Here is a 13,883-nt window from a genome sequence, read left to right as displayed (position 1 = left end):
GCCATATGAAAAGAAGAGTCCCTGCTAGACCAGGGTGTACCTCTCTGAAAGGGAACCCCATACACAGCTTACCACTTTTAATTAAAAACTCTGTGCAGTATAAAATTCTACCCCCATTATTCAGGATCCCCCTGTCCAGTTTAGAAAAAAATCACGTATAAACCAAAACCCACCCATGTTATACTGAAACTACTTCCCTATTTACCAATAGTATATAAGCTAACTGATAATATGCAGGTGCCCCATATAACAGAAAAGGTTATACTGTGGTCAATTGAGAATATATTCAAATACTTGAGCTTATATCTCTAAAGAGAAAGAGGAAGCTGTTAAGATCAGGATTCAAGGTCTGCAGTCATTGACAATAAAATTCCACCCTTCAGAATAATGCATTCAAATGTCTGATGATGCTCCAATTCTGAAATGTGTCACCAAATCCTACTCTTCCTTAAACATTCAAGTATATAATTTGGGGACATTTTTGGATATAGTATGATTTTTAGAAGAGGAACTAGGAAAAACAAGATTTCTACATTACTGTACATTTTAAAAATTTAATAACCCTACAATGTCTTGTCTGGAATTTGTATTTTTCAAAGTTGCCTCTTAAGATAGGCTTTTAAAGGGAAAATCTTGGGAAGGTCGTATTCTTAAATCTCTGAATCTCAAAGGAAAAATACAGAGAACTAAAGAGGTAACAAAACCCCAAAAGCCAATTTACAACAAAAGCAGGAAACAAGGTTTCTCCCCCAAACTCCAAGCAGATGAGAACAAACCAACAGTCATAACACTGGAGTAACCATCTGTACCAGTGCAGAAGAAAGCAAAGGAATGCAACATGGCATGTGACACATCTGAGAACAGGAGAAGCCCCAAATAGCTAACAGGCAGATATTCAATTGAAAGCATGGCAGGCCAATTTAATGACAGCAGATGAAATAAGAGGGACTTTCCTGGTGGTCCAGTGGTTAAGACTCTGCGCTTCCACTGCAGAGGGTGTGGATTCGATCGGGGAACTAAGGTCCCACGTGCCACGCAGCGTGGCCAAAACAAAAAAAAAAAAAGAAAAAAAAATGCACACGAGAACAGACAAAAATTATACCTTTATTTCAAAAAAGACAAAAAAAGTTAAGAAAGTGATATGACATATACATCAGAGTTAGAAAAAACTCAGTAACAGAACAAAATAATTAGAAATGAAAAAAAAATTTTGGAAATAAAGACTAAACTAGAACAGACATAGAAGTGAGTAAATAGAATAGATTATGCCTTTAAGAGAAAGAGAAGGTAAAATGGGGGAGGGGGCTGGATTTTAAGACATCAAAATGTGTCAAGCACTGAATATGGACAAAGAAGATCCAACAGACAGAAAACAGTAGGCCGAGACGGAAGCCAAAACAAGAGCATATCAGAAAGTTTTCCTCAAATATCTGAAATTACATACTGAAAGAGTACACTAGTTTATTTATTTATTTATTTTTGGCTGCAACCACTGCGCAGCTTGTGCAATCTTAGTTCCCCAACAAGAAACTGAACCTGGGCCCTCGGCAGTGAGTCTGGAGTCCTAACCACTGGACCACCAGGAAATTCCCAGACTATACTGTTTAACTAAAACTATCAACCCCAAAAAACAACTACCAAGATCCTAAACTTAACAGAATTTAAAGGAAACAAATCCTTTGGAGAACAAGGCAAAATCCATTTATCTACATAGGGAAAATTAGAGTACCATCAAACTGTGAAAGCAATGCTTTTTATGCTGGAAGAAAATGGAATAATATTTTAAAAAATCAAGAAGAGAAACTGTGAGACAAGGATTTCATATTCAGTAAAACTGATTTTTAAGCACAGAACTCAGATAATAGTGCCCATGAGTGCTTTGTGTGGCATCTACCAGAAATTGAGCTTTCAACAACAAAAATGACTACAGATCATAACTAGAGGACTGAGGATAAGCATTAAACATACAGAACACATGTAGAACCTGTGTACGATAAATGAAGATTAAAAGATAGTATGTAGGACTTCCCTGGTGGCACAGTGGTTAGGAATCTGCCTGCCAATGCAGGGAACACGGGTTCGAGCCCTGGTCTGGGAGGATCCCACGTGCCGCGGAGCAACTAAGCCTGTGAGCCACAACTACCGAGCCTGCGCGTCTGGAGCCTGTGCTCCGGAACGGGAGAGGCCGCGACAGTAAGAGGCCCGCGCACCGCGATGAAGAGTGGTCCCCGCTCACCACAACTGGAGAAAGCCCTCGCACAGAAACGAATACCCAACACAGCAAAAATAAATACATACATACATACATACATACTTTATCAGACCACGTGTTGTAATTAAAAAAAAAAGATAGTATGTAATGGCTACAGGCTCAGAATATATAAACTGTTAAGAAAAATTGGCAAGAGATAGTAAATATATAAATTTTTTAAATTGTTCACTTTAAAAACATTCTGAGACAGAAAAGCTAACAATTCATTTCCAGCTGATCTTCACAAGAAATAACAAATGAAGTTCTTTAGGCATAAAATAAATAATACCAGATGGGATCCTAAATTTGCAATAAGGAATGAATACCACTAAGGCAAATCTATGAGTAAATACAAAAGATCTTTGTGTTCAATATTTCTACTGTGCCTTTACTGTCTTCAACACTAATACCTGCTATAATCTCTGTAGTCTCATTATGATCCAATAAATTATTCTGAAGTCTCAAAGTTTTATTTTTTTTCTCTCTATGTATATACGGAAACATAGTAAGAGTACTCTTGTTTTGCTTTGCAATATTATTAAGTTTGGTTTTTAAAATTTCACCTAAAACAGTTATTTTAGAATTTAGTAACTCTTTTTAAATAAAAGAAAATTTATAATTTATAACTAAGAATGGATTGTTGGATTGAAAACTGGAGCTGGGCGACTTGTAAATTCAATCCATTACTGCAAGTGATAAAAAGAAACCGACATAGAATTCTCTAACTCATGAAAGGGGGGAATATACTCTAAGAAATAACTGAACGAAACTGTAAATCACAAATGAAAATATGATAAAACTAATGTCCCTTTGGCTGTAAAATTAAGTTGTCTTATGCAATAGAACATATTCAAATAGAATTATGGTGCCGATTCAGTTGCATTTGAGAACAATCATTCCGTTTTAAAAACAGAAACTCAATATTTTAAATGTACACATGATGAGATCTTTAAAAGCCAAAAAGTTACAGTTTTTCAAACTTAAATTACAAAACCCAATGAGATATCTTAAAAAGTTATCATATTGCATTGTTCGAAGAAGTGTACATAACTTATGAGAGACTTATAAACTCTTGCACAGTAGTTTGTGCTGAAGCCTGCTCAATAAAAGTCGATAAAAGAGGGACTCTTCCCTGGTGGTGCAGTGAATAAGAATCCACCTGCCAATGCAGGGGACACACGTTCAAGACCTGGTCCGGGAAGATCCCACATGCTGTGGAACAACTAAGCCTGTGCGCCATAACTACTGAGCCTGTGCTCTAGAGCCCACAAGCCACAACTACTGAGCCCGCAAGCCACAACTGAGCCCACGTGCCACAACTACTGAAGCCCACGTGCGTAGAGCCCGTGCTCCATAACAAGAGAAGCCACCACAATGAGAAGCCCCCGTGCTGCAACAAAGAGTAGTCCCCACTCACCACAACTAGAGAGAACACGCGTGCAGCAACAAAGACCCAACACAGCCATAAATAAATAAATATATAAATTATGAATCTGGAAGGTCTTACCTTCCAGATGAGTGTATGTTTAAAAAAAAAAAGTCAATAAAAGAAACAGGCACTTCCACTTTCTCATGATAAAGTAAATCACTGAATTAAACACTTAACTGTAAATACAGAAAATGAGTTAAAATCTGGTGTGTTGAATTGTACTTTAGCCTTACTAATGTAGTTGGACTTTCTGTTTTGACTGTACTTGTCTGATACTAGTATCAACTAATCATCAAAAATTGTCTTTACTGTGAATGCATGATAACAAACACAAGTGGTAAATTATTTTTTTACATCTCAATTTATCCTAGAATAACTTGTGCCAAAATTTGCAATGACTGTGCAAAAAAAATGGTTTATAACTACTGCCACCTTAGCACAAATCAAGGCACTGACACCCAATAGTTATTTTTCACTGCCATGCACCCGCATGGGGGAAAAAAAGCCAGCTCTACTTAGGAAGGTCCATGATGAAGCTGTAAAATTAATTAAATCTCAACCCTTAAATATGTGTTCAATTCTGTATGACAAGATGGGAAGTACACACAAAGCGTTTCTGCTGCAAACTGTGTTTCCACAACTGTCTTGAGAAAAAGCATTTGTGTGACTGAATTGTAAGCTGAATTAGACCACTTTTTCTGATAGAAAACTATCTTTACTTGAAGTAGATTATTTTCTGAAAAGTGAACAAAGCAAGCCTGTCACTTCAAGAAAAACCGATACTTCTTGCTGCCAACAATAAAATTTGAGCATTCAAGCAAAAACTGAGATGTTTGAAAACTTGGACAAAGCACCATGAGACTGACAGCTTCCCAATACTTAAAGATTGTTCTGTTGAGATCAGTGGGGTTGTTCAGAAATGTGATTTTTAAGTATTAAATAATAAACTATGTCAATGTGGACACATATGTGGAAGATCTACATAATTCAGTGAACCAATATTTTCCAAATAATCAGTGCATGATGTTACAAAATCATATATAGATAAAAGATTCATTCCAAGCGCAAGACAGACCAATGAAAAGATCATTGTAGTGCTCTCAAATTCAATCTTGGAACAAGAACTTAAGATACTACACAATTTGTCAAGTTTTGGTATAATATCTGCAATTATCTACAAAGAATATTAAAATACTCTTCCCTTTTCTAAATACATGTATGATTTTCTTTATATGCTTCAATGACAACAAACTACCTTCTATGAAGCTTCGATTAAAGAGCTTTATAAAACTGTAATGTCATGTTTCCCACTAATTTCCTTTTTGTCTTTAGAAAATAGTTAAAATATTATTTGTATCAACATGTAGGGTTTAGAATTATAATTTTGATATTTTCAAAATTCCTCAGTTTTAATATCTAATGAGATATATTGACAGATATAACCCACATAAACAAATGTTCTTTAGGGTTTCCAATCATTTATAAGAAGGTTAAGGACCCGAAGTTCAAAAGGTTTAAGAACCACTTGTTCAAGAGGCACTACTAATGAAATCACAAGAGAAGATTTTAAAAGTCACCCCCAACAAATGAGAAAAAAATTTAAGCTGGAAGGTGGAGCTGACAAGTGAGAGCCAAAGGGTCCAGAGTTTCTTTGGGGAATGATAAAAGTGGTCTAAAATTGACTGTGGTAATGTCTGCGTAACTTTGTGCATATACTAAAAGCAACTGAATTTATACCTTAAATGGGTGAGTTTTATGGTATGTGAATTGTATCTCAATAAAGCTACCATAAAAAAAACACACATATATCATATAATCCAGCGATGCCAATCTTAGTTATTTACCCACGTTTAACCTAAATATATGCCCACACATGGATTCAAGACCGAAATAGTCATAGCAACTTCATTCATGATAGCCAAAAACCAGAAATAATCCAAGTGGATAACAAATTATGACATGTGGTATACTCATACAACAGAATACTACTTGGAGTACAGGAGAGGGAGGGGATAAATTATGGATACATGCAGTAACATAGATGAATCCAAAAACTTTATGTTGAGTGAAGGAAGCAAGACATGTTATATTCATAGGTCACTCCAGAAAAGATTTATACAATCTATAATGATAGAAAGCAAATCAGTGGTGTTTAGGGTGATGCTGTGAGACTGCAAAAACTCCAAGGGTACTTTTTGGTCATGGGTGTACAATTCTGTTAAAATTCATGAAAACATATACTTTAAATCAGTGTGTCTTATTGTGTTTCATTATACCCCATAAAGTTAATTTTTAAAAAGTCAACATAGGAGAAAAAGTGGAATTCTAAAAGATAACTAGTTCATCAAAAAGAAGGCAGGATAAGAACAGAGTAACAAATAACAAATGGGATAAACACAGAATAAATAACAAGATGGGAGACTTTAAACTCAACCATATTAATAACTACATTAAATGTAAACAGACTAACCATGCCAATTTAAATATAAATACACGGTGGAAAAAGGTGTATCATGCAAATGGTAAGCAAGAAAACTGTAGGGCTTTATTAATATTAGGCCAAGTAAACCTCAAGGCAAATAATATTACTAGAGATAATGAGGGACATTTCACAGTGGTAACAAGAACAATTTACAACCAACAATCATAAATGCGTATGCACCTAACAGAGCTTTGAAACACATGTAGCAAAACTGACAGAACTGAAAGACAAGGTAGACAAATTCACAATTAAGAGTTGGAGATTTAAAATAAGACACAGAAAACTGGAGTATTATCAACTAACTTGACCTGATATTTATAGAACTGCACTAACCAATTCCAGAATATGCATATTTTTTCAAATACATAAGACATTCACCAAAATAGTCTATATGCTACAAAATATCAAGACACCAAAGAAATGAAATCATACAGAGTATATTCTTAGATAACAATAATATTAGATTAGAAATAAACAATTAGAAGATATCTAAGAAATGCCCAAATATCTGATCTGGAAATTAAATAACACATTTCTACATAATCTATGGGTCAAAGAATAAATCACAAATAAGGTAACAAAAATATAGTCAGAGGACTTCCCTGGCGGTCCAGTGGTTAGGATTCCGTGTTCCCAATGCAGGGTGCTCGGGTTTGAACCCTGGTCGGGGAACTAAGATGCACTGCATGACACGGCCCCCCCCCCAAAAATACACACACACACACACACACACACACATATAAAATCAGAATGTGCGGGAAAGCAGTACTTTGAAAATCATAGCTTTAAATACTTGACTTAGAAAAAAATTAAGGTGTAGTATTAATGACCTAAGCAAGGGGCTGGCAAGCTACGGTCCAAACGCCAAGTCCAGCACATTGTTTTTGTATGGCCAGCAAACCAAGAGTAGTTCTTATATTTTTAAATGGTTGGGGGGGGGAAGAAAAGAACGATAATATTTTATGACTCACGAAAATTATGACGAAAATCAAATATCAGTATACAAAGTCATGCTCATTCATTTATGTATTGTCTACAATGGAAGAGTTGTGTAGTAACTGCAATTACAGACAATATAGTCTGCAAAGCCTTAAGTATCACTTATCTGAAATATTCACAGGAGAAGTTTACTAATTCCTATTCTAAGCTCCCACTTCTATGAGTTAGAAAAGTAGAAGTAAATCAGATAAAGTAGAAAATAGTAAAAATAAAAAGTAGAAATCAATTAAACAGACACTGGAAAGAAAAGAGAAAATGAACAAAGACAGATGTTGGTTCTTTGAAAAAGTAATGAAACTGATAAAGCTCTAGGAGCAAAATGGATCAAAACAAAGATAAATCATAAATTATTCACATCAGGAGTGAAAAGAGGAACATATCATTACAGATCCTGCAGACATTATTAGGTTAATGCAGAAATACTGCAAAGACTTTACACCTAAAAATTTGACAACTTTGATGAATAGACAAATTCCTTGGAAAACACATGACCAAAACTGAAGAAGAAATAGAAAAGCTAAACAACCCCATATATATTAAAGAAATCAAATTTATAATAAAAGCTATTCCATAAAGAAATCCCAGTCACATTCCAGAAATCCCTCTCCAGAATTCATCAGTGCATTCTACTCATAATTTAAGGATGAGATAATACTTAGTCAACACAAGTTCTTTTAGGAAAAAAAAAGCAGCAGAGGAACAGTTCTTGACTTGTTTTATGATACCAGAATAATCCTGATCCCAAAATCTTAAAGCATTACAAATCAAAACTACAGACCAAAACCCTCATGAACACAGATGTAAAAATCCTTAAAAACAAACCCAGCAGCAAATCAAATCCAGCCATACAAGTTTGGTTTTCCATTCAAAAAAATTTATGTTCTACTCCACATTAAAAGAGGAAAATCTGAAGAATATCTCAATAGATACAGAAAAGTCTTTGATAAAACTCAACAACATAATAAAATCTTATAGCAAACTAGGAACAGAAGGGAACTTCCTCAAACTGATAAAAGATAACTGCGGAAAACATTTAGCTAACATCATACCTAATGTAAACAAACTCTCTTCCCCTAAGATCAGTAACAAGTGTTTGCTCTCACCACTTCTACTAAACAATGTACTAGAGGTCCTAACCAATGCAATAAATGAAGAAAAAGAAATAAAAGGCCTAAAAATCAGAAAAGAACAAGAAAATTATGGTTATCTGGTATATGATTATGTATGTATAAAACACTATGAAATCTTAAATAGAATGATTAAGTGAATCTAGCAATTTCACATAGTACCTGGTCAATATAGAAAAATAAATTTATATATATTAGCAACAAACAGAAAGTAAAAACTTTAATGTATTACATCATTTAAAACAGCATTGTAAAACATCAAATGTCTAAGAATAAAACTAATGAAAGGTGTGTAAGACCTTGATATTAGCAGGAAAAAATTAAGAACACCTATATTAACATAGAGATATATCACGATCATGAAGTGGCAGACTCAATATTGTTAAGATGTCCAGTCTCACTAAATGATCTACATGTGATACACTCTCTATTATAATTCTAGTAGGCTTTTCTGGAGAAACAGACAAGCTAATTCTAAAATTTACATGCAAGGGGACTTCCCTGGTGGTGCAGTGGTTGGGAATCCACCTGCCAATGCAGGAGACACAGGTTCGAGCCCTGGTCTGGGAGGGTCCCACATGCAGCAGAGCAGCTAGGCCCGTGCTCCACAACTACTAAGCCTGTGCTCTAGAGCCCACGAGCCACAACCACTGAAGCCCACACACCTAGAGCCCGTGCTCTGCAACAAGAGAAGCCACCACAATGAGAAGCCCACGCACCACAATGAAGAGTAGCCTCTGCTCGCTGCAACTAGAGAAAGTCCTTGTGCAGCAACAAAGACCCAATGTGGCCAAAAATAAATAAGTTAATTAAAAATAAAAATAAACGGTAAATTAATCTAGTTGTTAAAGAACTCATCTAGAAAGACGTTCTTTTACACAAACAAATGAGATTTAACTCTGGAAGGAAGAAAATTCCCAAATATAACTATGAAGCTTAGTAATACAAAGGTTAAAGAGAACAAAGTTTTCATCTAATCATGTTTTTCACACTAAGGAGCACAACCCATCAGTGGATCATAAAATCAACTTAAAACATGAAAATCACCTTTAAAAGGAGAATAAGAAACAACAGCATAGAAAAGAAAAATCAGAACACATCAAGTATGTTAAGGGTGAGTTTTGTTTCATATATATGAATGTAGTATATAAGATGTTATTTCTTTCTGTGGATCATAGTTAAAAGATCTAAAAACACTGATTTATGTAACAGGAAACTGATGACTCCTAACTATGACAGTGTAACAGTATTTAGGTAACAGAGAAAAAGACCATTTTGTTATGGGAAAACTCTAGAAACCACCTATTTAGAAAGGAATAGAGAGATCACTGGTACAAAGCAAATACATTTTAGTTGTGAGGTCTTCTTTCACTTCAAATATATATTAGGAATCTCATCATGCTAAAAGCAGAAAGACTGAGTATGAACACTTCCTGAGTACTCTTACTGACAATTACATAATTCTGAAATGAGAGAAGTGGTAGATCCTTGAATCATAAAATCTAGATCTGAAAGACATGAGAGATTTCATTCATTCTATTACAGTCTGAGTTGTGTCCCCTAAATTCCTATGTTGGAGCTCTAACCCCAAAAGCCTGAAAATGTAGTCATACTTGGAGACAGGGCCTTTAAAGAAGTAATTAAAGTGGGATCATTAGGATGGGCCCTAATCCAAATATGACTAGTGTCCTTACAAGAAGAGATTACAAAACAGACAACACATACACCAAGTGGCAACCATATGACGCCACGGCAAGAAGGTGACCATCTGAAGTCAAGGAGCGAACCCTCAGAAAAAACCAACCTGGCAACACCTCATCTTAGATTTCAAACTGCCAGAACTGTGAGAAAATAAATTTCTGTTGTTTAAGCTACCCAATCTGTGATATTTTGTTATGGCAGACTATTACGTACCCTAGTAAACTAATACACACCTCTTAGATGAACAACATATGTTTAAATTATCTAAATACTCTCATGGCTAATTTATGCCAAGTTAGGACTAGAATACAGATTAAAACTTATAAGGAAAATAAAAATAGGTCAGTGAGAGTAAACTGGCAAGAATACCAGCAGCCATTCAAACTGGAAATCATACAGTAAAGAAGAGCAAAAGAGTTGGCCCATATGCAGAGACCAAGTTTCAAAAAGCCAGACTCATAAGACAGGCATGAGAGCAATGTCAGACACCTTAGAAGAAAGACAACTCAAAGAGAAAGCAAGAAGACTTGTCTATAAAGTTCAATTCTAACCACATAACTTTAAAAGTCCAAAAGAAGAGAAAGGAAAGGTACCAAAGAAACCAGTGGCTGCATAGGGAGTTATCTAGCTAACTTGGATTTTAAAAGGACACTTGTAGAAATAAGAGAAGCAGTCTATCATCCACTCAGAAAGACTGAAGACAGAGGATGATGATACATGCAAAAAGTACTAGGGAAAAAAAAATTTCCTAGAAGAAGAATAAGCCTCAAGCTTTGAGCTGATGATAGAATATAAATAAATGACAAAATCAGCAGCATAGAAAGACTCAATTCTTATTTACTTTCATCAAGAAAGTTTTCAATCCTTACACAAGACAGGTGATGCTATAAAGATATTATCTAGCTGCTTTGAGACAGAATGGTATAGGAAAAAGAGCACAGATATCAGAGTCAAATTGTACCTGGGTTAAATCCCAGCATTGTCACTTATTGGAAAGGCAGTAGTGCATATTGTTAAATAATTGACAACAATTACTATAGAAAAACCCTGAGTGTTTTAATTGACATGGGCAAAAATTTGCTGACCAACAAAGAAGATCTAAAACTACTAAAGGAGAAAAAAGAAAGCATGACATGATATATGATATAATATAATGCCACATTAGTAGAAGTATGTCCAAATCAACGGAAATAAATATGAACAGAAGTCAAAAGACATAGGAAAAACCAATGTTCGCTTCTGGTTGTTACCTTTCATGAACAACAGAAAAGGGTGACCAAGGTGGTGATCTATATCATATATGTCATATAATGAAAACTAGAAATATTTAGCCAGGACAGTGACTGAGGGTTTGTACTTGCACATGAAGAAAAAGAACCTATGAAAAAGTAAAGGGTATGGGCTTCCCTGGTGGCGCAGTGGTTGAGAGTCCACCTGCCGATGCAGGGGACACGGGTTCATGCCCCGGTCCGGGAAGATCCCACGTGCCGCGGAGCGGCTGGGCCCGTGAGCCATGGCCGCTGAGCCTGCGCGTCCGGAGCCTGTGCTCGGCAACGGGAGAGGCCACGGCGGTGAGAGGCCCGCATACCAGAAAAAAAAAAAAAAAAGTAAAGGGTAGGTATATTTTCTTCAAGATAAGGAAGAACTTTACAACATTTAGAAGTGTTCAGAGAATGAACTGACATACAGTGATGTTCTCATCAACAGGGGCTAATGATAACCCATACGGAATTTAAAGATTCAGGAATTCATGTTTCTGGAAGGAATTTTATCATTGTTATACAATAATATTAGAATACTTTTAGGCTCATGTAAATTAACTCAAAGAAACTTAAAAATTACATTTAAAATTAACAAAAGAAATTTTACTTATATTATTAGAAAAACAAAATAAAACCACCAAAACGAAAAAGAAAATTCTAACACAGAATACTTCTAAATCTTGGCCAATGGTTCACAGTAACTAGGCTTTTTTAGTTCTATGATGACAAAAATCTATCACTATGAATAAACCGTCACATTTATTTTTCTACTTATCAAAGTGACAAACTTATATTATAATAAGAAATTTATCATATATATAATAATCCCAAGAAAGAACATGAGTAGGCAACAGTGATAACAAAATCTACATACAATGAATGATAATAACATTATCATTAATGCATTAAAATTTCTCAAAATGCTTTTCCACCTGTTTGCCATCCAATCTGAAAACAACTCTGAGGCAGACAAAGCAGTTAGTATTAGTCCCATTTTACTGTCTTCCTGAGGCTAAGAGGGGCAAATGCCTTTCCTCAGATCATTTAAGTTGGTCCAGAGTATGAAGTATGAATCTAGAGCATATGACTCCTGGGCAGTGTCCATTCTTTCTTTCTTTCTTTTTTTTTGGCTGTGCCACATGGCTTGCGGGATCTTAGTACCCCGACCAGGGATTGAACCTGGGCCCATGGCAGTGAAAGTGCCAAGTCCTAATCACTGGACCGCCAGGGAATTCCCCATTCTTTCTTTAATAACTTTTGTTTTCTCATCAATGAATAATACATTTTCATTGTACAAATGTTAGAATTCAGATAGATAAATCATCTCCCTAATTAGACAATGTATTAATATTAACAATAAACTTTAACTTATCTTTGAAATGAAAAAAAATGGAAGTAAAAGAAATAATTCAAGTAAATAAGAAAAAATTTATTTTACTTCCCATAATTCTAAGTTGAGAAAACAGAAGGCTAAGTGGATCAGTTAAGTAGAATAAATAATGTTTTCTTGACCGACCATTAAATATTTTACATGTCAATACTCTTAACACCAAAATGTAGACACATTCCCTTAAATAGGGCTCTAGCAATATTAGATTTCTCATCTTTACATGCTTAAAGAAAACAACCTAAACTTCATTTTTAATGATATAATTAAAAGGTAAAACCATTACTTTGGGTGTGCTTCCTTTAATGAATTTTTTAATTGAAGACAACAAGCCAGTTTCATTCTTCGGTGGTTTTTCTCCTCCTGAAGGCAGGCTATCATCAACCTCTGAATATTTCCTCTTTGCTCTGGCAGTGCGTTGTGTTTGGATTTGATTTGATTGCTGAGAAGCTTTCCGTGTTCTCAGCCTCATCTTTTATGGGTGCCACATGTAAAACTATAAGAGAAAAATAATACAGGTTATTAAAATTAAACCTAGCATACCCATATGTGCCCAGCTTATATAATAAAAATATCTTGATTAAAAAGAAGTCCAGGTCTATAAGGGATTGAAATAAGAAACTGACATTTTATTTATTTATTTATTTTGGCCATACCACACATGACTTGCAGGATCTTAGTTCCCCAACCAGGGGTTGAACCCAGGCCCTCAGCAGCGAGAGTGCGGAGTCCTAACCATTGGGCCACCAGGGAATTCCCAAGAAACTAACCTTTTAATTGAAACGTGTAGTGCTTTGAATTTTATTACATTCTCCCAAATAACCTTCCCACAACTTCTGAAATATTATATCCTATGATCTAATAGAGCGTGCATGTTCCTTCCAGAGCACTATGCTGCCTCCACCCATGCTGACCTTATCATTCATTTAATCACTCATTCATTCATTCAACAAGTATTTATTGGGCACTTACCACATTCTAGGCACTGGGCTAGGTAAGTGCCTAGTAAAACAAGATAGAGAAGGTTTTTACCCTCTGGAGCTTACAATGTAGTGGAAAAAACCCTTAGTCAATGAATGAATTAATTCCATGAGCACAATTCTAAATATCAACAAGTATACAAGTATCAATATAACAAGAATGACTGGATCATTCTGTGGTATTTGATGTTACCATATGTAATGATCTTTTTTTTTAAGTGTTCAATTCAGTGACATTTATTAATTTGCGGTGTTGTCCAACCAT

General features: G+C 35.2%; 1 protein-coding gene across 3 annotated transcripts in view; it reads right to left on the bottom strand.

Annotated features, from left to right (window-relative positions):
* Nucleotides 1-13,883, bottom strand: part of CTDSPL2 (CTD small phosphatase like 2) — a 71,018-nt gene that overhangs the window by 39,828 nt on the left and 17,307 nt on the right. For all 3 annotated transcript variants that reach the window (XR_009540529.1, XM_060149080.1, XM_060149090.1), the window contains exon 2: nucleotides 12,925-13,134. Coding sequence is in view for 2 of the 3 variants with exons in the window: in XM_060149080.1 (XP_060005063.1) it covers nucleotides 12,925-13,110 (186 nt within the window). In the remaining variant the exon portion in view is untranslated. The remainder of the gene's footprint in view (nucleotides 1-12,924; nucleotides 13,135-13,883) is intronic.

Source organism: Lagenorhynchus albirostris, chromosome 1 (assembly GCF_949774975.1).
Source record: "Lagenorhynchus albirostris chromosome 1, mLagAlb1.1, whole genome shotgun sequence".
Classification (NCBI taxonomy): Eukaryota; Metazoa; Chordata; class Mammalia; order Artiodactyla; family Delphinidae; genus Lagenorhynchus; species Lagenorhynchus albirostris.
This window is presented reverse-complemented; position numbering and strand designations above follow the sequence as displayed.